This window comes from Bos grunniens, chromosome 6, assembly GCF_055505025.1.
Source record: "Bos grunniens cultivar Pamir isolate PY7600 chromosome 6, Bosgru_T2T1.0, whole genome shotgun sequence".
Taxonomy (NCBI): Eukaryota; Metazoa; Chordata; class Mammalia; order Artiodactyla; family Bovidae; genus Bos; species Bos grunniens.
Genome location: NC_141170.1, coordinates 89222263 through 89247504, shown reverse-complemented (window position 1 = coordinate 89247504; position 25242 = coordinate 89222263). Strand labels below are relative to the sequence as shown.

The following is a 25242-nucleotide window of genomic DNA, read 5'->3' as shown; positions in this document are numbered from 1 at the left end:
ATGACTACTGGAAAAATTATAGCTTTGAATAGATGGACGTTTGTTGGCAAAGCAATGTCTCTGCTTTTTAGTATACTGTCTAGGTTGGTCATAACTTCTCTTCCAAGGAGTAAGCGTCTTTTAATTGAATGGCTGCAGTCACCATCTGCAGTGATTTTGGAGCCCCCTAAAAATAAAGTCTCTCACTGTTTCCATTGTTTCCATCTATTTGCCATGAAGTGATGGGACCAGATGCCATGATCTTCGTTTTCTAAATATTGAGCTTTAAGCCAATTTTTTCACTCTCCTCTTTCACTTTCATCAAGAGGCTCTTTAGTTCTTCTTCGGTTTCTGCCATAAGGGTGGTATCATATGCATATCTGAAATTATTGATATATCTCCTGGCAATCTGATTCCAGCTTCTGCTTCTTCCAGCCCAGCATTTAGCATGATTTTCTCTGCATAAAAGTTAAATAAGCAGGGTGACAATATACAACCTTGACGTACTCCTTTTCCTATTTGGAACCAGTCTGTTGTTCCATGACCAGTTCTAACTTTGCTTTCTGACCCGCATACAGATTTCTCAAGAGGCAGGTCAGGTGGTCTGGTATTCCCATCTCTTTCAGAATTTTCCACAGTTTATTGTGATCCACACAGTCAAAGGCTTTGGCAATGTCAATAAAGCAGAAATAGATGTTTTTTATGGAACTCTCTTGCTTTTTCAATGACTCAGCAGATGTTGGCAGTTTGATCTCTGGTTCCTCTACCTTTTCTAAATCCAGCTTGAACATCTGGAATTTTACAGTTCTCATATTTTTGAAGCCTGACTTGGAGAATTTTGAGCATTACTTTGCTAGCATGTGAGATGAGTGCAATTGTGCGGTAGTTTGAGCATTCTTTGGCATTGCCTTTCTTTGGGATTGGAATTAAAACTGACCTTTTCCAGCCCTGTGCCACTGCTGAGTTTTCCAAATTTGCTGGCATATTGAGTGCAGCACTTTCACAGTATCATCTTTTAGGATTTGAGATAGCTCAACTGGAATTCCATCACCTCCACTAGCTTTGCTTGTAGTGATGTTTCCTAAGGCCCACTTGACTTTGCATTCCAGGATGTCTGGCTCTAGGTGAGTGATTACACCATCGGAATTATCTGGGTTATGAAGATCTTTTTTTGTATAGTTCTTTTGTGTATTCTTGCCACCTCTTCTTAACATCTTCTGCTTCTGTTAGGTCCATACCATTTTTGTCCTTTATTGAGCCCATCTTTGCATGAAATGTTCCCTTGGTATCTCTAACTTTTTTGAAGAAAATTGTTTCTAAGGCAAACCATTCAATATCACAGTAATCCAAATCTATGCCCCAACCAGTAATGCTGAAGAAGCTGAAGTTGAACAGTTCTATGAAGACCTTCTAGAACTAACACCCCCAAAAAGATGTCCTTTTCATCATAGGGGATTGGAATGCAAACATAGGATGTCAAGAAATACCTGGCAATTTGGCAATACAAGGCAAATTTTTCCTTTGAGTACAGAATGAAGCAGGGCAGAGGCTAGCAGAGTTTTGCCAAGAGAACACACTGATCATAGCAAACACCCTCTTCCAACAACACAAGATACAGCTCTACACATGGACATCACCAGATGGGCAATATTGAAATCATATTGATCATATTCTTTGCAGCCAAAGATGGAGAAACTCTATACATTCAGCAGAAACGAGACCAGGAGCTGACTGTGGCTCAGATCATGAACTCCTTATTGCCAAATTCAGACTTAAATTGAAGAAAGTAGGGAAAACCACTAGATCATTCAGGTATGACCTAAATCAAATCCCTTATGACTATACAGTGGAAGTGAGAATAGATTCAAGGGATTAGATCTGATAGACAGAGTGCCTGAAGAACTATGGACAGATGCTCCTGACATTATACAGGAGGCAGGGATCAACACCATCCCCAAGAAAAAGAAATGCAACATGGTTATCTGAGGATACTTTACAAATAGCTGTGAAAAGAAGAGAAGCCAAAGGCAAAGGAGAAAAGGAAAGATATACCCATTTGAATGCAGAGTTCCAAAGAATAGCAGGGAGAGATAAGAAACCCTTCCTTAGTGATGATAGCCAAGAAAAGTAAAAGTGAGGTCACTCAGTCCTGTCTGACTCTTTGTGACCCCATGGACTGCCACCTTGCTTATTTAACTTATAACAGAGTACATCATGAGAAATGCTAGGCTAGATGAAGCACAACCTGGAATCAAGATTGCCAGGAGAAATATCAATAAACCTCAGATATGCAGATGACATCACCCTTACGGCAGAAAGTGAAGAACTAAAGAGCCTCTTGAAGAAAGTGAAAGAGGAGAGTGAAAAAATTGGCTTAAAGCTCAACATTCAGAAAACTAATATCATGGCATCACTTCATGGCAAATAGGTAAACAGTGGAAACAGTGAGAGACTATTTTGGGGGGCTTCAAAATCACTGCAGATGGTGACTGCAGCCATGAAATTAAAAGATGCTTACTCCTTGGAAGAAAAGTTATGACCAACCTAGACAGCATATTAAAAAGCAGAGACATTACTTTGCCAACAAAGGTCCATCTAGTCAAGGCTATGGTTTTTCCAGTAGTCATTTATGGATATGAGAGTTGGACTATAAAGAAAGCTAAGTGCCAAAGAATTGATGCTTTAGAACTGTTGTGTTAGAGAAGACTCTTGAGAGTCCCTTGGACTGCAAGGAGATCCAACCAGTCCATCTTAAAGGAGATCAGTCCTGTGTGTTCATTGGAAGGACTGATGCAGAAGCTGAAACTCCAATACTTTGGCCACCTGATGCAAAGAGCTGACTCATTTGAAAAGACCCTGATGCTGGGAAAGATTGAAGACAGGAGGAGAAGAGGTTGACAGAGGATGAGATTGTTGGATGGCATCACCAACTCAATGCACATGAGTTTGAGTAAACTCTGAGAGTTGGTGATAGACAGGGAGGCCTGGTGTGTTGCAGTCCCTGGGATCACAAAGAGTCAGACACAACTGAGCGACTGAACTGGACTGTAGCCTACCAGGCTCCTCCGTCCATGGGATTTTCAAGGCAAGAGTGCTGGAGTGAGTTGCCATTTCCTTCTCCAGGGGATCTTCCCAACCCGGGGATCTTCCCAACCCAGGTATCAAACCCAGGATGATAGCCAAGTAAGGACTAAAAATCAGGTCTTTTGCCTTTAGGTCTAGTATTCTATATTTTCTACATTTAGCTCTTTCTGTCAATAAAGACTTTCATACCATAGAAAACAATGATCCAAATTTCATTTGACTTGATAACTATTTCAATATCACTGTGATTTCTTAAAAATTTCTTAAAAAGTTAAAGAAAAATTTCTTTTAAATTCAATTTCTTGTTTTCCTGTTGAAGGAGCTCTATCAATTATATTGTAGAAGGACATTTAATACACATTTCCTATTCTTTTCTTCCTGGGCACAGATGAATACTACCAGTCCTGCATTCTTGCCATGCAACTTGGCCAAGTGAATCTTCTTTTCCATGGGCTATGAGTGAGTTATGTGAACTTCCAAGCCAAGCATTTTAAGAGCAGGTGTGAGCTCTCTGTGCTGTCTTCTCCTTGTTTGGGGACCCTGGTAGCCATGGCTGAAACGACATAGGTTGCAGATAGATGCAGCCTGGATTACTAAGAAAGCTGAGATAAAATAGCTGCCATGCAGACTTCTGTGATGGAAAATAGATTTTAATTTTGTAAAGCCTCTAAAATGAGAGGCATTGTTTAGTACACAGCATGACATAAACTATTTAGCTTCTAAAATTACGTTAGGTTAGTCTTGTATTAAGGGCTTACTCTGCTAAGAGTTTTACATGTATCACCTTATATAATCATTAAAATAACCCACTGAGTTAGGAATTTTAATTCACTCTTTCTCATTGAGGTAAGTGTTATTTAGTGAGGTAGAGGAATTTTCTGAAAGTCATACATCTGGTCACTGGAGGAACTAGAATTTGAACCAAGTACTTTACCAAAGATTATACCCTCAATTAAGTTAATTGCCAAGGATTTATTAAACTTAAGGTTTTACTGGCCTACCTGTAACAGTATTGTCCTCTAGAATTCTAGGTTTGGTAAACCTTTGGATTATAAAAGTTCCAATAAACCTTTGGTTTATCAGAAACTAAGTCTATGCAACTTAGCAGCAGAAGATCAAAGAGACAGTCTCTATAGAAAAAAAAAAAGGAAAAAAGTTAAAGTGCTTTATGCTTATTTTCATTATTGTATTAAATCATCTCTTCCTTTGGAATAGCAAAAGAAATATTTGAGGCAAGGATCTCAGAATATATAGAAATATTTTGGAACTATCAGAACAAATAGTTATTTCCCAGTTAGAATTAAAAAGTTAAAATTGAAAATTGGTGTTTCAGCCAAAGTTGAATACATACTACTAGCTTGGAAATATGAAATGCTAGTATTTTTCATCTCTACTTAGAATTTCACAAGTTAGATTTTTTTCCTCCTTTTTGTAAATTTATTCCTTCTCACATACTTGATTTTTTTTTTTTTTTTTAAGGATAAGAAAAAGGGATCTCATTGGCGCATGCATGAGTTCTCAGTCGTTTCTGTCATGTTAGACTCTTTGTGACCCCGTGGACTGTAACCCGTCAGGCTTCTCTGTTCATGGGATTCTCCAGGCAAGAATACTGGAGTGAATTGCCATGCCCTCCTCCAGGGGATCTTCCCGACCCCGGGATCGAACCCACGTCTCCTACAGTGGCAGGTTGATTCTTTACCCACTGAGCCACCTGGGAAGCCCATCTCATTGGCACTTGATCTGTATTTACTCAGCTCTTACTGGAGGCTCAACAACTTTGGAGGCTCTAAAAAGCATTACAGTAACTCCACTTTTGTTCCCCATTGTTAGTGCAATTACCAAAGGACGTTCAAAATTTAAATCATAGTTGTGTCTGAGTATGTCTTTCTGGCTAGGATAGGAGGTACAACTGCCACCATGACTGAAAGTTCCTTTCCTCTAAGATATAAGGGGACACAATCACATATCTTTTAAATAAGTATATCATAGTGTCCTAGGGGAAATATTATTTCATTAATTCAACAAATAATTATTGCCTACCTACAATGTGTGCCAAGGATTATTCTAGATCACAGCAACATCAGATAGCAAACAAAAATTTGTACCCTGATGGAATTCACATGCCAGTTGGAAAGTGAGAAGATGTAATTAAGTTCATCAATTTTAAGTCTTCTCTAAACAGTGAGTGTTTGCTTATTCTGCCCCAAAGTAGTCAGAACTAGCCTAGTTAGTTATTTCCATTTGGTTGCTTAGAGTCCTTGTTTTACCTGGTGGTTGGATACGGACGTAAGTAATGCCTAATGGGTGAGCTATGCAAGTTCCTTGGTTACAGAAACCAGTAGACTTTTCACTTACCCATCAGGGTAGCTCCCCTCTATCTGTGCTCTGATGTAATAGGGACCTTGGGGGTGAGTAAAGTCCTAGGTGACTGGGCTGAAGGACAGGAAACTTAAAGGCTAATCACTCGAACTTGTTCCTGCTGTTCAGATTCCGTTTCTAAATAATCATAGCCACATCTACATTGTCCTGGACAGTTGACGTCCCCACCCAGACTGAACTCTCCCAGCTCTGTTGAAAATTTCCCAAAGCAGCCATGTCTTTCTCATATGGGTTTGTAACTAACACAATTTCCAGTTAGGGTGTTCTCCCCCTCTCTTAAGACTGTGTTAGTACTTGCAATGATAATTTTGTTAATAAAACAGAGTTTTATTCCCAGTTGTTATTCCTTTATACTTTAAAAGAATTTTTGAAGTAAGCCAGAAGGAAAAACACCAATACAGTATACTAACGCATATATATGGAATTTAGAAAGATGATAACAATAACCCTGTGTACGAGACAGCAAAAGAGACACTGGTGTATGGAACAGTCTTATGGACTCTGTGGGAGAGGGAGAGGGTGGGAATATTTGGGAGAATGGCATTGAAACATGTAAAATATTATGTATGAAACGAGATGCCAGTCCAGGTTCGATGCACAATACTGGATGCTTGGGGCTAGTGCACTGGGACGACCCAGAGGGATGGTATGGGGAGGGAGGAGGAGGGTTCAGGATGGGGAGCACATATATACCTGTAATGGATTCATTTTGATATTTGGCAAAACTAATACAATTATGTAAAGTTTAAAAATAAAATAAAATTAAAAAAAAAGAATTTTATTGATTTCAAGAACTTTTGTAGCCGTTAGTCCATTTCTTTTCTCACCACCCAATAAAACAAATAAATTCTTAACTTCATTTTACAAGTTAGGAAACCAAGGGTTGATGAATTTAAGATTTTCCAAAAGTCAAATAGTAAATACTGAGCAGGAATTTATTCTCTTAACTAAATAAATCACTAAGTGGCTGTGTATTAGACAAGTATTTTTAAAAATGTCTTAAAGGGCTTCCCAGATGGCACTAGTTGTAAAGAACCTGCCTGCCAATTCAGGAGACTTGAGATACAAGTTTGATCCTTGGGTTGGGAAGATCCCCTGGAGGAGGAAAATGGCAATACACTCCAGGATTCTTGCCTCAAAAATTACATGGACAGAGGAGCTATAGTTCACGGAGTCGCAGAGTCAAGACACAACTGAAGCGACTCAGCATAGACAAGTATTTGTCTAACCCTCCAGTTGTAATAACAATTGTCCTGCATGAGTTGAATTTTTCCCAAAAAGTGAGCAATTTTCATTTGATTTTAAAGTTTTTTTTTTTAAAGAAAATAAATGCACTGCTTTTAAAATAAATAAGTAGCTGTCCCCAATAACCTACATGTGAACTATTATAAGTGGCGGTCTCTCCAGAGGTGAAAGCACTTGATGCTTGTTTCTAAATCATTTGGGATAAGAAAACAAATAAAAGCCTGACAGTAGGACTGATTATTATTCTGAATAATTGTACCTGATTTTTATTGTCAGGCTGTTTTCAGAGGGTCACCAAGAATATTGCTTTTAACACATGATTAATGACTTCATGTAAGATCATAGTTCTGAAAACAAATTTTGTAATGATAATTAAAATTATGAAAACTCAATTTAAATAAATCAGATTAGTTTTCTTTATTAGTAAAGCCATATTAATCTCTCTAAAGCAGATGTCATTTTTAAAATGTCATTCGCCACTGTACAATTTTTACAAGCTCCTTCTCCATAAAACAGTCTTCTCTAGCTGCCATACATGGCTCTCCAGGAACCTCTCTTCTGGTCTTATTTCTTACTTAATTCATGTAAACTATTCTGCATTGTGATCTCCATGTTTTTTCTCCTCTGCCATTTGGCTTCTTGCTGTTCTCTCCTCTTCAAGTCTCTTTGATTCATCTCTAAATTTTTAAACCCAAACGATGCTTCAACATCAAATTCAAATATTCTATTCCCCAGGTTTTCCCTGATCTCTCCTTCTAAAACTATTTCATTGTAGCTTTCTTTATGGGGTTTTTGGAACTTTCCAAACAGTGGATTACTTTTATTCTATATACCAACATCTGGAGAATGCTAAGCAAAACCACATTGAAAGCCATGCTGAAATGGGTTCTTTGTTTACATTGACTATAGGGTTCTATGGCTTAATAAATTAGGGGGAATGTTAAGTAAGTAAGTGTTAGTTGCTCAGTGGTGTCCAACTCTTTGTTTTCCCATGAGTTGTAGCCAGCCAGGCTCCTCTGTCCATGGAATTCTCCAGGCAAGAGTACTGGATTGGTTTGCCATTCCCTTCTTCAGGGTATCTTCCTCACCCAGGGATCAAACCTGGGTCTCTTCTCTTCTTACAGGCAGATTCTTTACCATCTGAGCCACCAGGGAAGCCTGAGGAGAATGTTGGCAGTCCAAATTAAACCCACTTCTTTATGGCAGAACTCCTTATCAATGCCTTTTGTATACTAATGGCATTCCAAGTTTCTAAGAGAATGTTGTATTAAGCAGAAATTCCCAAACTTATTTGAGCAGAAACCACTTTTTCTAGGCACAGTTGAGGAATATTGTTGTAGTGAAAGGAATTGGGACTTTGGATTCAGACAACTGTGGTTCTGAATCCTGATTTCAGTAGTTATTGGCTGTGTAAACAGTTGTTAAAATTCCCACCTCCATACCTTACCCATATTATAGTTTTAACAATATTAATCCCAAGAATTATTATGCAGATTAACTGAGACCCATGGTAGATGCTCATTAAATACTAGTTACCTTTAGTGTTCTGAGTTACAATTAAATTTACTTATTCCTAGGATTTAACACTACTTGGATTATAGCTATAGCATACAAATCATTAATTCATTTAACATACATTAACTAGACAAATATTTGTGCCAATTACTATCCTGATGGATATACAATGCATTTGAGAGAGTCCCTTTACTCAGTAAACTACTGATTTTATCTCTCATATTAGACAGAAGCAGAATCCATAACCATTTCATCTCCATGCCCATCTTGGAAGCTACTATGCATAAATCAGATGCTGAAGACCAATCTCCAGAGTAGAAAGTAACCCATAGGAGGACAGAGTCCTTATGGATCTTCTTTACCACTGTGTCCTTAGCATATAATAGAGTCGCAATAAATACCTATTGCATGAAGGACTGGATGAAAGTATAATAAGGTCTATAATTTATAACTCCACAGTTAACTAATCTCCAATAACTCGTTATTATTCCCCACCATTATTGACAGAAATCTTTTTCTAAAAAATTTGTTAAAATTACCTCCATTGAAATTACTGATGAACTGCCTGAAATTGGGACAGAAAGGAATGCATGTAGTTAGATTTAGATAATTATTAACAATTCTGCTTTTAAAGAAAAATGTTGAATATATATATTCAAATATATATAAAGTTTGATGTTTTAGGGAAAATATTTAGATGAGGAATGTATTTGCTATCTCAGTGGAATGTGCTTTGTGCTGTATCATGTTCTCACACAACTGCTTCTTTATAGTCTAAAAAACATTGACATACAAGAAGAGGTTAATTAGAGAAAGCATTTTAGTTCAGAGTTTCAATAGGTCTTTCATCACCAAAGTTAGGAATAAGAATTAAATGATGGGCCAAAACTGGTAGGATTAACTTCTGCCAGCTCATTTATACAGCTCTATAAGTAAGATAAAATATTTTATATACCCACCACTCCAATTATCTTTCATGCTTGCAGCCCTAATTTGATGGTGGTGAGAAGTCAAATCAGAAGTAGAAGCACTGAACTTCCCTGGTGGTCCAGAGGTTAAGAATCTGTCTGCCAATGTAGGGGACATGGGTTCAATCCGTGGTCCAGGAAGATTCCACATATGGCAAGACAGCTAAGCCCGTGCACCACAGATATTGAGCCCTTGAGCTCTATCCTCCATGCTCTGCAACAAGAGAAGCCATCAAAGCCAGAGAAGCAATGAAGACTCAACACAACCAAAAATAAAATAAATTAATTAACTACATTTTTTTTAAAGGTAGGAGCACTGGTTCTCCTTACAAGGATGTTATGACATCTGAACCTGACACTCCTGCAAAAAAAGGGCAAAACAGTGTTAGCATTGTTGGTGTAAGTCATCTGTCACTCTCTTTTAATAGCATCTTGTAACTAAAATTTGAAGTTTCAGAAAGGAAGATTGCATTTATCTGTGGTTGACATATATTAAGTTGATGCAAACGGACTTACAGTTTTGGACCATAATTTTAAATCATTACAACCTAGGCTTAAGCACATATTTATTAATAAAAATAGGAACCATTAGAGTCAACACATTTTTGCCAGTGAGAAATAAGTTTATTCCTGTCGTGTAAAAATCCATGCCCCAGGTTTAGATGAACTTTTGGAAAGCATTTTCGGCCTCCTGCTGGTTATAGAAGCATTTTCCCTGCAAAAAGTTGTCGAGATGCTTGAAAATATGGTAGTCAGTTTGGGAAAGGTCAGGTGAATATGACAAGTAAGGCAAAACGTTGTAGCCCAGTTCATTCAACTTTTGAAGTGTTGGTTGTGCAACGTGTGGGTGGGTATTGTTGGAGAGAAGAATTGGGCACTTTCTGTTGACCAGTGCCATCGGCAGGAATTGCAGTTTTCAGTGCATATCAATTTGCTGAGCGTACTTCTTAAATATACTGGTTTCTCTGGAATTCAGAAAGCTATAATGCTGTGGAAAATTCTTCAAGAGATGGGAATACCAGACCACCTGACCTGCCTCTTGAGAAACCTATATGTAGGTCAGGAAGCAACAGTTAGAACTGGACATGGAACAACAGACTGGTTCCAAATAGGAAAAGGAGTACGTCAAGGCTGTATATTGTCACCCTGTTTATTTAACTTATATGCAGAGTACATCATGAGAAATGCTGGGCTGGAAGAACACAAGCTGGAATCAAGATTGGCAGGAGAAATATCAATAACCTCAGATATGCAGATGACACCAGCCTTATGGCAGAAAGTGAAGAACTAAAAAGCCTCTTGATGAAAGTGAAAGAGGAGAGTGAAAAAGTGGGCTTAAAGCTCAACATTCAGAAAATGAAGATCATGGCATCCGGTCCCATCACTTCATGGCAAATAGATGGGGAAACAGTGGAAACAGTGTCAGACTTTATTTTTCTGGGCTCCAAAATCACTACAGATGGTGACTGCAGCCATGAAATTAAAAGACACTTACTCCTTGGAAGGAAAGTTATGACCAACCTAGATAGCATATTGAAAAGAAGAGACATTACTTTGCCAACAAAGGTCCGTCTAGTCAAGGCTATGGTTTTTCCTGTGGTCATGTATGGATGTGAGAGTTGGACTGTGAAGAAGGCTGAGCACCGAAGAATTGATGCTTTTGAACTGTGGTGTTGGAGAAGACTCTTGAGAGTCCCTTGGACTGCAAGGAGATCCAACCAGTCCATTCTGAAGGAGATCAGCCCTGGGATTTCTTTGGAGGAAATGATGCTGAAGCTGAAACTCCAGTACTTTGGCCACCTCATGCGAACAGTTGACTCATTGGAAAAGACTCTGATGCTGGGAGGGATTGGGGGCAGGAGGAGAAGGGGATGACAGAGGATGAAATGGCTGGATGGCATCACTGACTCGATGGACGTGAGTCTGAGTGAAGTCCGGGAGTTGTTGATGGACAGGGAGGCCTGGCGTGCTGCGATTCATGGGGTCACAAAGAGTCGGACACGACTGAGTGACTGATCTGATCTGATCTGATAATGGATCAGATGGACAGCAGACCACCAAAGAGTGACCATGCCCTTTTCTTGGTGCAAGTTTGGTTTGGGAGGTGCTTTGGAACTTCATCTTGCTCCAAGCACTGAGCTGATCACTGCCAGTGTCATATAAAATCTACCTTTTTTCACATGTCATAATCTGATGGGAGAAATGGTTCGTTATTGTTGCGTGGAATAAGAGAAGACAACGATGCAAAATGAAAATTTTTTTGACTTGTGGTCAACTCATGAGGCATTCACTTATCAAGCTTTTTCCCCTGTCCAGTTTGCTACAAATGCTAAATGACCTCAACATGGTCAATGTTGGGTTCTTTGGCAACTTCTTGTGTAGTTGTAAGAGGATCAGCTTTGATCATTGATCATTGATCATTTGATCATTTGATCATTAGTTGGTCATTGTTAACTCCTAATGGCCAGTCACTCCACTTCTCATTTTCAAGGCTCTCATCTCCTTTGAGAAACTTCTGGAACCACCACCGCACCGTATGTTCGTTAGCAGTTCTGGACCAAATGCATTGTCAATTTTACAAGTTGTCTCTGCTGCTTCATGATCCATTGTGAACAATAAGAAAATCACTTGAATTTGTGTTTTGTCTAACATCATTTTCTAAAATAAATATAAAATACACAAGTTTAATGTTATTAGCAAAAAAACATAAAGTGATAAATGCACATTAAAATGATATATAACATAACCATATTTATTTAAGAATGTATTCCAATATCAAATGGCAAAGTTCAACAATGCAAAACCGCAATTACTTTTGCACCAACCTAATAGCTTTCTAGAACTGCTAGACATCTCCCCACTTCCAGACACATAATCCAATGCATATTTTTTTCTCAGCTCTAGATAAAACAAAAATATAACGAACTAAAACACAGACCGTTATTGGACACAGAATGCCACACAGAACCAAATGACTAGAAATTATCACATACAAGGGAATCAAGTCAAACTATTACATAAAAGAACAAAATTCTTCCAAGAAAATCTCTTGAACCTCTTGGTCTCAGCCATGTTATTCCTTAACTTTCAGGAAAATTCATCCATATCACAAAGACAGTAAATATAAGTTTAACAAAAATATTCATAATAAATCTAATACACTCAGATCAGATCAGATCAGTCGCTCAGTCGTGTCCGACTCTTTGCGACCCCATGAATCACAGCATGCCAGGCCTCCCTGTCCATCAACAACTCCCGGAGTTCACCCAGACTCATGTCCATCGAGTCAGTGATGCCATCCAGCCATCTCATCCTCTGTCGTCCCCTTCTCCTCCTGCCCCCAATCCCTCCCAGCATCAGAGTCTTTTCCAATGAGTCAACTCTTCGCATGAGGTGGCCAAAGTACTGGAGTTTCAGCTTTAGCATCATTCCTTCCAAAGAAATCCCGGGGCTGATCTCCTTCAGAATGGACTGGTTGGATCTCCTTGCAGTCCAAGGACTCTCAAGAGTCTTCTCCAACACCACAGTTCAAAAGCATCAATTCTTCGGCACTCAGCCTTCTTCACAGTCCAACTCTCACATCCATACATGACCACAGGAAAAACCATAGCCTTGACTAGACGGACCTTGTTGGCAAAGTAATGTCTCTGCTTTTGAATGTGCTATCTAGGTTGGTCACAACTTTCCTTCCAAGGAATAAGCATCTTTTAATTTCATGGCTGCAGTCACCATCTGTAGTGATTTTGGAGCCCAGAAAAATAAAGTCTGACACTGTTTCCACTGTTTCCCCATCTATTTGCCATGAAGTGATGGGACAAGATCCATGATCTTTGTTTACTGAATGTGGAGCTTTAAGCCAACTTTTTCACTCTCCACTTTCACCTTCATCAAGAGGCTTTTTAGTTCCTCTTCACTTTCTGCCATAGGGGTGGTGTCATCTGCATATCTGAGGTTATTGATATTTCTCCCGGCAATCTTGATTCCAGCTTGTGCTTCTTCCAGCCCAGCATTTCTCATGATGTACTCTGCATATAAGTTAAATAAGCAGGGTGACAATATACAGCCTTGACGTACTCCTTTTCCTATTTGGAACCAGTCTGTTGTTCCATGTCCAGTTCTAACTGTTGCTTCCTGACCTGCATACAAATTTCTCAAGAGGCAGATCAGGTGGTCTGGTATTCCCATCTCTTTCAGAATCTAATACCCTAGTAAGTTGCAATTCCCAATTACACAAAGTAATTTTAGTTACTTAGGTGGCCTGTTTATATATTATATATTAAAAATTCAAGGGAAACATTTCAGAGGGAAGTTGGTAAATTATGCATTTACAGTGTCTGCTGTTCCTGATGTACTTTAAAGATTGTCAAATGACTTTGTGTAACAAAGAGCAATGTTGTAATTATAAAGTTCTGCCTTCCAAGTTATCATATTTATTATTTTAGTGAGAGTTATAAGTTACTAAAATAATTTTCAGTTTTTATGGTATGACATCCTTTTAAATAAAAGGATTTTGTGTGATTAAATTTATATTAAGACATCTCAAACTGTTATGTTTCATATTTTAGATATTGGTGAAAATTAATAGGATTGAGCTCTAGGAGAAAGCATGAAAAAGAGAAAACATGTTAATTCAATAAAATGTTGTAGTATATTCCAGAACATCCTTACCTGCAGCTTTGTACATTTCCAAGTACTATGTGAATATATTCCGATGAGATTTGGTAGAGTGACCTCTGTAGCTCTTCTCCCCATAGGGAGAGTACTGGGAGAAATAGAACTGCCAGGTCTACACAGCAAAGTGTCTCAAAACTTCCCTTTGCATGTGAAAGATCAAGTGATTGGGATGGGTGAAAAATACAACTGGGGCACACAAAACACCTCAGACTAACATGAGGTGAAGATGCTTTTTAGTGAAACATACATGGGGTATTAAATGATGCAGATTTGATGAACATATTTTAAAAAGATGATGCATAACTTGAGTATCACCTAATAAACATGATAAATAAGTAGCACAAGCTTGGATGTGATACTTGATCCATCTTTACATTTCTGGAACTTAACAGTTAATTTTTGACATTAGTAAATTTTTACTATTTGTTGAAAGCACTGCAGATTATATTTCTGGGGAAATGTGGATATGCTTTAAATAATTTTACAGCAGCATTAATCACAAATTTTGATCACTTTATAATAATCTCTAGGAAAACACTGTTAGTGATGTCAACACTATTAGAAGTTAAAATTATGCTAAAGATAAGAAATAATTGTCAAGTACCAGATTTTATTGCTCTATTCGTGTATAGCCTCATAAAGATCCAATCAGAGGGTTGCATTTATATCTGAATTTCTAAGGTCAGTTGAAACTCCCTATTAACAAGTACATATTCATGCTCATTATAAGACTTCTTGGTATAATATGCTAATTACTTTTCTACACTCTGGCTCCCAAACCACAATGAGTCCTGTTATAAAAGCAAATCACTGCAAACTTCAAACAGCATGCATCCTTGAGATGCCACTATTAAAGGATGAACAGTGATGGGAAATCTTTGATGTTATCAGACGGGATGGAAAATACACATTTGTATTTGAGTAAATCCTGTAGACCGAAGCATTTCTCCCCACCCTTAAATAACCTGAAACCAATTTCAAGTTGCCAAATGCTCTTCAAAGCAACCTGCCTTGGAAGTAACGCTGATGGCATTTCAAATTTCAAGGCAGCTTGCTTTTTCCATCTCACGACTTCAAGCAGATTTGAAATTTCACTTTCAAAGAGAAAGGACATTACCTGCTTTTACCCAAACCACTAGTCTCTGGTTTGATGAACAAAATGTCATAGGTAATGAACTTAGCTATGATAATAAAAAGATGATATGTGACCCAGTAACTCAGAGTCTGAATAATGCAGCTAATTCTAGACAATTCTAAAATGTAAGTATTTAGATACTTAATATTTCAGTTTTTTCTTTTCTGGTGGTGCTGACCAAAAGTTGGAATATAAGCTTTGGGCCTGTGGCAGGGCCAGTGTACCCAACTGTAATTAATCCATCTCCTGCTGAATGGAGCATCTGTGAAGCTGAAGACAAAAATCAGTGTGTGCTTGACTCCTGGGCCCATGGGGAGCCTGGGCCACACAATTCAGAACATTCATACTGTGAATAATCCCTGTAGTAGGAGGGTAGGTCTGTGGCTTCATAAAAGGATTTAGATTTGTGGTTAATAGAAACATCCATGAGCCTCTTTGGGCAAAAGGATACAGTAGCCCTCATGAAGTTTCCCTAGCTTTTAATTAGGTTTCCTTTCATTGCTTTAAGTAAAAGGGAGGAGTGAAACCTGAAGTTATCATCTTGGGACACAAAATATTTGTATGCGGTTTTAATATCCTGAGCCTGTTTTGCTGCTGCTCTCTACATTTTGGAAAGAGCCATTATAGTCCTAAGGAACTACACACTGCAGGTTTATCAGCCCTTTGGTGACTGTAAATTTACTGCAGCAACCTTTAGAGGAAGTGTTTCTTTTCCAGTAACTGACTTTCTGCATGAACAGAAAAGGTACAAACAAATAAAACAGGCAAGAGTATTAAATACCAGAGTGGAGTTAAAAAGGTGGCGGGAAAGGAGAGAAGACGGCTCCATCTTTGCACCAGTTTCTAGACATCAGAAAAATGAGAATAATTACAATGAGACAAGAAAATGAAAGGCATAAGCAAGGACCAGGAAAGAGGAAGGAAAGTAGTGCTATTTGTTAAAGTTGGTTTTTCACTGTGGAGGCTGGACATTGGCTAAAATAATATAGTAATCTTTTCAAAGATTGGGATATGCCAGTTACTTGAAAATTATTTTTAAGCTGATCACTATTTAAACATAAAAGCTTTACTAATTTCCAAAATTTTAAGGTAACATTAAATATATTTAATAAATATTTTAAAATAGAGTCACTCCGTTAGGACCTTGCCCTGCCTTGGGCTTGTAAAACCCACCTTCCTGGGCTTCATTCCAGTTCAGGGACTCATGAGTTGGACTTAAAGACTTAGTTTTTTCTGTGACTCAACTCTCATCCACTTGCGATGGGAAGAATTATCTATCCTCTAATGAGTCAGCATCTGCTGCTGTTGGGGGATTGTTAATTTCCCTCAGTGTTTTTATCCATAAGAGAATGTCCTAGATTTTAGGGTAAGTACAGAAACACTCTTTTTTAGAATCTCCAGATGACAGCTCTTTCATGTTACTTATACCAAGAAGTCATGATCAAACATTTTAAGAAATCATGACTTTTATGAGCTACTTAAACTCTGTATCCTATACCTGTCACTGTATCATGTGTCATTTCATTTATGCATTTATATATGCATGCCTTTTTTATTCTCATCTGATTATGTCATCTTCTTAAAACACTTGACTCTCAGAAAGAAATCCCAAATCCTAAACATGGTGTACAACAGTGGTTCTCAAACTATAGCATGCATCAGGATTCTTGGAGGACTTGTTAAAATATTGCTGGGCTGGACTCTCAATCGTTCTTTTTCGCTGAGTCTGGAGTAGAACCCAGGAATTTGCATTTTCATCAAGTTCCAGGTGATGTTGATACAGCTGTTCTGTGGGCCATACTTTGAGAACTGCAGGTTCACAAGAATGTATATAAATCGGTCACTTTCTTGTCTCTGGGTTCACTTCATGCTGGCATTCTCTGTGTGCAGTGCTCAGGTGTCTTCTCCTGGGTTCCCAGTCTCCTCCTTCCCTTTCTTCTTCTTACCATGTGTCCTGTGCCTCTCCCCATATGATTTAATCAGTCTAACTCATGCAGGATCCTTCATACTAAGTTGAGTCTCCTTGTTATTTACTCTCATTACTTCAATACTTCTTTGCAGCATTGAACACAATTGTAATTAAATAATAAATTTATACATTTATTATAATTCAAGTTAATACGTGCCCTTCTCACAAAAATAAAGCTTCATTAAGGATAAGGCCCCAGTGCAATATTTTCTGCATAATTGATGCTTGATAGATATTTCGTCCATGAATGAATGAATGAACAAACAATACAAACTAACGTAATTAATTTTTCTTACTGTGCTCATACATGATGCTCATACATAATTTATGCCCCTGCTCCCTAACGGGTGTCCCTTCCAGTTCTCTCAAAGACACTCCAGGCTAGCAGGGTGTGCAAGAGAAGTGGCAGTTGCCCACATACATTGCCCATATATGTATAATTTCATTTTTCTTGCTCAATGCAAAGAGGCATATTTCAGGATGAATCTCTGAACTAGACTTTGGTATCACAAGATAAATACCCCTAAAATGATAATCCCAGACTCAAGTTCAAGTTTAATTATTTTAGGATTATATAATGCTGTGAAATAAATTTCAATTATTTGAGCATTTTAACTGGAATTCACTTTATTTTTAATAGGATTTTGGTTACATTGTTATTAAAGAGAAACATTTGGGCTTTCAAAAATTCATGAAAACTTTAAAGTCATTCATTCTCTGGCTAGAACAGCAGAGGTTTGTTAACTAAGGCTAATATTTCTTTCAATAAAAAACAATGTGCCAAATAAAGCCATTTAAAATGACTTAGTTTTTTTTTAAATCACCGTATATTTATAAAGTACTAGATCATATAATAATAAACCTAAATATATATACTTGTGTATATAAATATACATGTTAATGATTTATATACCTATGATTATTATTTTATGTCATTCTCTCTCATTTTATGTAAAGAGTTAATGAAGATCATAGCATCTGATCCCATCTCTTCATGGGAAATAGATGGGGAAACAGTGGAAACAGTGTCAGACTTTATTTTGGGGGGCTCCAAAATCACTGCAGATGGTGACTGCAGCCATGAAATTAAAAGACGCTTACTCCTTGGAAGGTAAGTTATGACCAGCCTAGATAGCATATTCAAAAGCAGAGACATTACTTTGCCAACAAAGGTCCATCTAGTCAAGGCTGTGGTTTTTCCTGTGGTCGTGTATGGATGTGAGAGTTGGACTGTGAAGAAGGCTGAGCACCGAAGAATTGATGCTTTTGAGCTGTGGTGTTGGAGAAGACTCTTGAGAGTCCCTTGGACTGCAAGGAGATCCAACCAGTCCATTCTGAAGGAGATCAGCCCTGGGATTTCTTTGGAAGGAATGATGCTAAAGCTGAAACTCCAGTACTTTGGCCACCTCATGCGAAGAGTTGACTCATTGGAAAAGACTCTGATGCTGGGAGGGGTTGGGGGCAAGAGGAGAAGGGGACGACAGAGGATGAGATGGCTGGATGGCATCACCGACTCGATGGATGTGAGTCTGAGTGAAGTCCGGGAGTTGTTGATGGACAGGGAGGCCTGGCGTGTTGCAATTCATGGGGTCGCAAAGAGTTGGACACGACTGAGTGACTGAACTGAACTGAACTGATACTGTAAAGCTGTGTACAGCACATGGGTATCTTACACACAACCTGTATAATTAAGATAGAATCCTTAGAAGACTTTAAATTCAAGTTCATGTTTGAATACACAGAGAAAGATAACTTGGTGGTGGGTGAATATTAGGTAATAAGGGGAAAGGATTTTTGTGGACAGATCTAATTCACTTTCATCTTCTGATGAATCCAGAAGATTTCAAATAGCAAATAAGAGAATGAGACAGCTGTGAATCAAGTAACTGGAGCTAGAATAAAGTCAGAGGAGATGAGAGGCAATATGTGATTTGTTGGTCCACAGCATTAAGAAGGATCACTGGGGAAAAAATTAGGTATGATGTTTTGTATTTTGTTAGTACAAGTCTTCTTTGGACTTAAATCTTCCTTTGCCTTGGCAGGTCTCATTGTCCGGGAAGTGAGCATTGAGATTTCACGCCAGCAAGTGGAAGAACTCTTTGGGCCTGAAGATTACTGGTGCCAGTGTGTAGCCTGGAGCTCGGCAGGCACCACCAAGAGCCGGAAAGCCTACGTGCGCATCGCGTGTAAGTCACTATGCAGGGGCATTGTGGGTTCCAGAAGCTAATGGAATATGGGAAAACTTGACCACACCTGCTCTGGTGTCGAAGAACCCTGGTTGAAAACTGCTCCCAGACTTCTGCATTTGAGCTACACTTTCCCCTTAAGTCATCCGAATATCATTTCATTTTTTGTTTCGAGGCACTGAGTAATTTTCCTTTAGGGATGTGAAAGAATTAGTGCTACTTTCAAAAGTCTGAGTGTTCTTTTTTAATCTAATAGTAATTAGGCTATAGGAAAACAACTACATTCCTTTAATGAGTTTATTCTGCCAATTTGTTAGGACAGTGTTGACTAATTTTGCTATTAGAAATAGAAATTACCCAGCAAAGCTTCTCTATTTATTTTAGAACTGTTTTAATGCATCAAAACACACCACTGTTTTCCAAACTATTAATTTCTAGCGTATTTCAGGAAGATATTTCTAGTATACTTTCAGGGAGAGGTTAAAAGGGTTCCATAATCAGTAAATGTGGGAAATACTTTTTTGGACAAAGTTAAAGAAGTTCCTTCATTGCAAAACTTTCCAGATTCTTGAATATGCTAATGGGCATATTATCCCCAAGGAGGAAATGTTGCCTGCAGCTCTTTCTGCAGACCCTTTTCTCAGTGAGTACTATTCACACCTTGAACAGCATAGATGCTGCTTTAATGTCTGAAGTTTCCATACTGAGAAATTTTCTCAAGTGTGAAACCACTGAAAACCATGTAAATCGTACTATCTGAATTCCTTGGCATGTCTGTTCCAGCATGTATGTGAAGTTGCTTCAGTTGTGTCTGATTCTGTGAGATCCCATGGACCGTAGCCCACCAGACTCCTCATCCATGGGATTCTCCAGGCAAGAATACTGGAGTGAGTCACCATGCCCTCCTCCAGGGGATCTTCCCAACCTAGGGATCAAACTCTCTTCTCTTGCATCTACTGTATTGGCATGCATGTTCTTTACCACTAGAGCCAACTGGGAAGCCCCTTGCACGCCTGTAGTTTACTAAATTTCAGTTTGCATTGATGTCAGTGTCACTTCCCTCTCATATGTCACTGTGTACATGCCTGCTCAGTCATGTCATATGGTCAGTCAAGCATGCTCAGACTGTAGCCCACCAGGATCCTCTGTCCATGGGATATCCCAGGCAAGAATATTGGAATGGGTTCCCATTTTCTCTTCCAGGGGATCTTCCTGACCTAGGAATCAAACTCCCATCTCTTGCATCTCCTGCATTGGCAGGAAGATTCAGATTCTTGACCGCTGAGCCACCGGGAAGTCACCAAGTTCAAACAGTTTTGGCTCCGATGCTTCTCACAATTCCTGTTCTTGCCTGTTCTTTCCCTTCTGTTTGACCTAGATCCCAGCCATTACAATGACTTACCAGTTAGTCTCCATGAGTCTAGTGTTTTACCTTTTCTAGCCCTTCCTCCCTATTACCACAAATGCAGGATTCTGGAAGATTCCTAAAACTCAGGTCTTACCTCAGCTCACCTCCATCCCTGCTTAAAATTTTATAGTGGCTTCTGAGATAAAGTCAAAATTTCCTACAATAGTATATATCACTGTATTTGTTTACTAGAGCTGCTGTAACAAAATTCTACCAACTGGTGGCTTAAACAAGAGAAATTTATTTTCTCACAGATCTGGAAGCTGGAGTCCAAGATCAAGGTGCTGGCAATATTGGTTTCTGCTGAAGCTCCTCTCCTTGGCTTATAGATGGTCATCTTCTCCATGTCTTCACATGATCTTCCTTCTGTAACTGTCTGGATCCAAATTTCTCTTCTTATAAGGATGCCAGTCATGTTAGGTTAAGGCTACCCAAATGACCTCATTTTAACTTAATCACCTCTTTAAAGGTCATATCTCCAAATACTTTCTGAGGTATACTGGGCGCTAGGATGTCAACTTGTAAATTTTGGATGGGGGATGCATTTCAGCCCGTAACAACCACATGTCATTGTTTCCGTAATGTAACCTAAGTTTCCAGCTCTGACCACAAAGAATGTTTCCGATCTACTCACACTAGATTAGAAATACTTCCATTTCTTTGTTTCCAGCTGTTATTCATCCTGAAGCACTTTACCTTTCTCTTACTTCCTTTCATTCTTTGTAAAAATTCATTTATTCAACAAATATTTACTAAGCATTTACTCTCTTACTGAGATAATTTTAGGTATTTGGTATGGAGCCAGAATCAAAACACGTAATGATCCCTGCCCTCAAGAGGCTTGTTTCTGCTAAACAAGTTGTTGTTGTTTAGTCGCTAAGTTGTGTCTGACTTTTTGGGACCCCATGGACTGTAGCCCACCAGGCTCCTCTGTCCATAGGATTCTCCAGGCAAAAATACTGGAATGGGTTAGCATTCCCTTCTCCAGGGATCTTCCTGACCCAGGGATTGAACCCACATCTCCTGCATTGCAGGCATATACTTATTCTTTACGGCTGAACCACCAGGGAAGCTAGAGCACACTCTTAATGAAGTAAGTAATCAGTAACAGAGCAGATGGTAAGTGTTATGAAGAAAGACAGTTGGGGAAGGGGGTATGCTGTGCTGGGGACTGTGGTCAGAGAAGGCCTGCAGAAGAAGTTGGCAGTTGAAGCAACCTGAAGAAGGGGGAGGGGGGGAGTCAGAGAGAGGGGACAGTGAGTGGCATAAATACAAATGCCCTGAAGCAGGAATGTTTGCTGGTGCCAGGAAGATTGAATTGGCCACAGTGACTGGAAGAGGGTGAGGGAGAGGAGTCTCCTAGATGAGTTGAGAAAGGTAAGGACAGGAAGGGCAGTGTGGATATGGTCTAGGCCCTGTGGGTGTAGCATCTTTGGTTCTCAGTATGAAATGGGAACTTTGGAATGTTTTCTGCAGAGGAGTTCATGCCCTGACTTCCATTTTAGAAGAACACCTGACTGCTTTGTTGAGAAAAGATCGTGAGAAGCAAAAGTAGATGCAAGGGAGACCAGTTATGAGGCAGCAGCTGTGAGAGATGTTAGGACAGCCTAGATTAGAAGCTGTGGCACTGGTGAGACCTAGATTCCAGATTTATTTAAAGGCAGAGGTAGTGGGGTATTTTTTTTTTTTTTTTTTTTTGAGAAAGAGAGAGGTTGGATGTGGAATGTGAGAGAAAGAATGATTCAGAAGACCTGAACTTGAAGGATTTTTCAGTTGTCTTTAGTGAAGTCATTCTTGCCTCATCAGTCTCCAGAATGATAGGGGGTCCTTTCTCAAACCTTTCAGACAAGTGCATCTGTCCTCTTAATGTAGGGCTTGTCTCCTTTGAATTATGTTCATTTGTTGTAATGTCTGTGTTTCAGGCCAATGAGTTCCTTGAGATCCATTTTGCTTAATTCAGCTTTGCTTAACTGTATATCTTCAGTGTTCAGCACAATGCCTAGAACATCAAAGATGTTTAATAAATTTTGTTCAGTTAAGACCATTATAACCATCATTGCTCTCTATTAATCATTCCTCTCTGAGCATGTCTAAAGGGATTTTTCTCTTTGTCTTAGTGGGTTCTCTATGAAGTAGACTCTGAGATGGAGACATGCATGCAGGTAATATATTAACGAGTATTCTCTGGAACAGTATCTGTGGAGGAATAGACTTGCGCAGAGGGAGAAATTGAACTGCAGTTCAGGTACAACAAAAGATGATGCCATAGGGGACACTGGAGTTAGGATGGCCCTCCAGAGTTGTCCCACCATGAGGCACAGGAGTGAGTGGCCCTTTATCCCTAACATTGACTAGTCAGTGGATGTGGTCTTTTCTGTTCTGTTCTGTTCACCCTCACCAACTTGTATGACCTGGGTCAATTCAGCTCATCTCAACTGAGGGCAATTTCTGGAGGGAGAGTCTGGGAGCCTTCACCATCAACACTCCCAGCAGAGGGGATCAGTCCTGAAAGTGGATGTCATCCACTACAGTCATCTATCGCAAATCTTTTAGATTTCATTTTATTAATTATGAAGTAAAAAGATACTTTCAAACATGTTAAAAATAAACAAATGAACTGCTTTGGTCAAATAATTAAATGAACTCAAGTTAGCTTTAGTTATAATCAAAAGAGGCACAATGATATAAAACTATCTTTCATTGCTATATGTTCATTAATATCAAGTATAATAGATATTTAAAATTGCCAATTTACAATTTATAACAAATTTACTTGCTTAAAATCTGAAGTTTAATTAGTTAATCTATTTATTAATAATACAAACCCTTCTTCTAGTAAGACATTGATTTGCCATAGCACCTTTTCATCTTCATGTATTAAGACTGAAGAGCAATTTGCTTGTACTTCCATAATTAACTGAACTCATGTGTTAGTAGTCGAGGAGCAACATCCAATGTATAAAGATTTACTCATACAGATTTACCTCCTGATGAAAAGAAAAGTTAAATTTCAAATTCTCCTTGTCAGAGCTGATCCCTACCAAGCATGCCCTCACTAATGGTACAGGAAGGTTGTAGATTCTCTGGTTTGTTCTGTTTCAAGTCAGCCGGGGTGCTTTGCCCAGGAATATGTGACAGATGGCTGTCACATCCACTGCAATTAAAGTTTAAATTTTTTTCAGGTAAAGACAGCCATGATGCTAGAGATAATTAAGTTCACTTACCCCTCATCTAATTTGATCTATATTCACTATGTGTGAATAGTGTACACTATGTGTTCTATACTATAAATAGTGTATATTTATGTGTGTATATGGATGTGAGTATATACACATATATATGTGTGTACTAAAAAGGGGGCCATAGTTCCTCCATGAAAAAGCTCTATTTTAAGAAGTTTATAAAGTAGAAATGAATATTAGCCATTCTCTTATTTATTTGTTTGCTTATGTATATTTTGGAGAAGGCAATGGCACCCCACTCCAGTACTCTTGCCTGGAAAATCCCATGGATGGAGGAGCCTGGTGGGCTGCAGTCCATGGGGTCGCTAAGAGTCAGACACGACTGAGTGACTTCACTTTCACTTTTCCCTTTCATGCATTGGAGAAGGAAATGGCAACCCACTCCAGTGTTCTTGCCTGGAGAATCCCAGGGACGGGGGAGCCTGGTGGGCTGCCGTCTATGGGGTCACACAGAGTCGGACATGACTGAAGCGACCTAGCAGCAGCAGTTATGTATATTTTGTATATTCAAACTATATAAAATACAAAAATAATGTTGTGAGACAATCAGAGCAGAGGGAAAATAGGAAATAGGGAAAAGTTAGGATTTGGCCAGAAATGAGCTGAGTACACAATGTGCCTGCTCTGGAATCACGCATGTTTACCAGATGGCAGTGTCCGGCGGCCTTAGTGGGTGCCACAGCTTCCTCTGGAGAGCAAGGGGTTTCTTCTGAGGGAACTCATATGGGCACTGTAATGACTGTCTAAGTAGAACCCTGTGGTGATGCAGCTTCCCGTTTCATTGGGGTTTTTCTTCCAGTGTCCCTTGCTATAGTCAATGACAAAGTTCTGAATGTTCAAGGGAGGAAAATGTAATTCAGGCAGAATGTCAGCAAACCCTGTGTCTCTTCAGGAAATGTCTTGGCTGCTGTTGCTGATGTTGTGATCATTGATGATGTTGTGGTTGCTGTTGTCAGGGGATGGTGGGCATTATGTGAAAAGCAGAGCAAAGTGGAGTGGTTGGAGCAAATGCTTAGGGCCAGGTTGACCTATATATTCAAATCCTAGTTCCATCACTTACTACTGTGACCTTAGTCAAGCAATGTAACCCCTCTGAGACTTAGTTCCATCAACCATGAAATGAAAATGATAGGGTTATTTCAAGATTAAACTGGGATAAAGTTGTAAAGCATATGGCATAGTGCCAGACACAAAGCAAATGCTCAGTGAATGATAATAGTGTTCATAAAAACACAGATAATGATTCAAACAACTTTATTTGTGCATTCTGAAATTTAGTAGTACCAAGTTAACTTTGAAAACTAAGGAGTTTTTCCTTCTTTCACCACTTCCTGTACATCCTGAGCTGTCAGTCCTAGAAGTTGAAGTTGTCTGCCAATTCAAGTATAATTAGACTGTGATTTTGTCCCTACGCCTGAGGATGGAGGAGCCCTCTGCATCTCCACCCTTCTTCTCAAT

General features: G+C 38.9%; 1 protein-coding gene across 4 annotated transcripts in view; it reads left to right on the top strand.

Moving 5' to 3' along the window:
• UNC5C (unc-5 netrin receptor C) overlaps positions 1-25242 on the top strand; it is a 429397-nt gene that overhangs the window by 264583 nt on the left and 139572 nt on the right. For all 4 annotated transcript variants that reach the window (XM_086406587.1, XM_086406586.1, XM_086406588.1 and 1 more), the window contains exon 3: positions 18991-19134. In XM_086406587.1, the coding sequence (XP_086262713.1) occupies positions 18991-19134 (144 nt within the window). The remainder of the gene's footprint in view (positions 1-18990; positions 19135-25242) is intronic.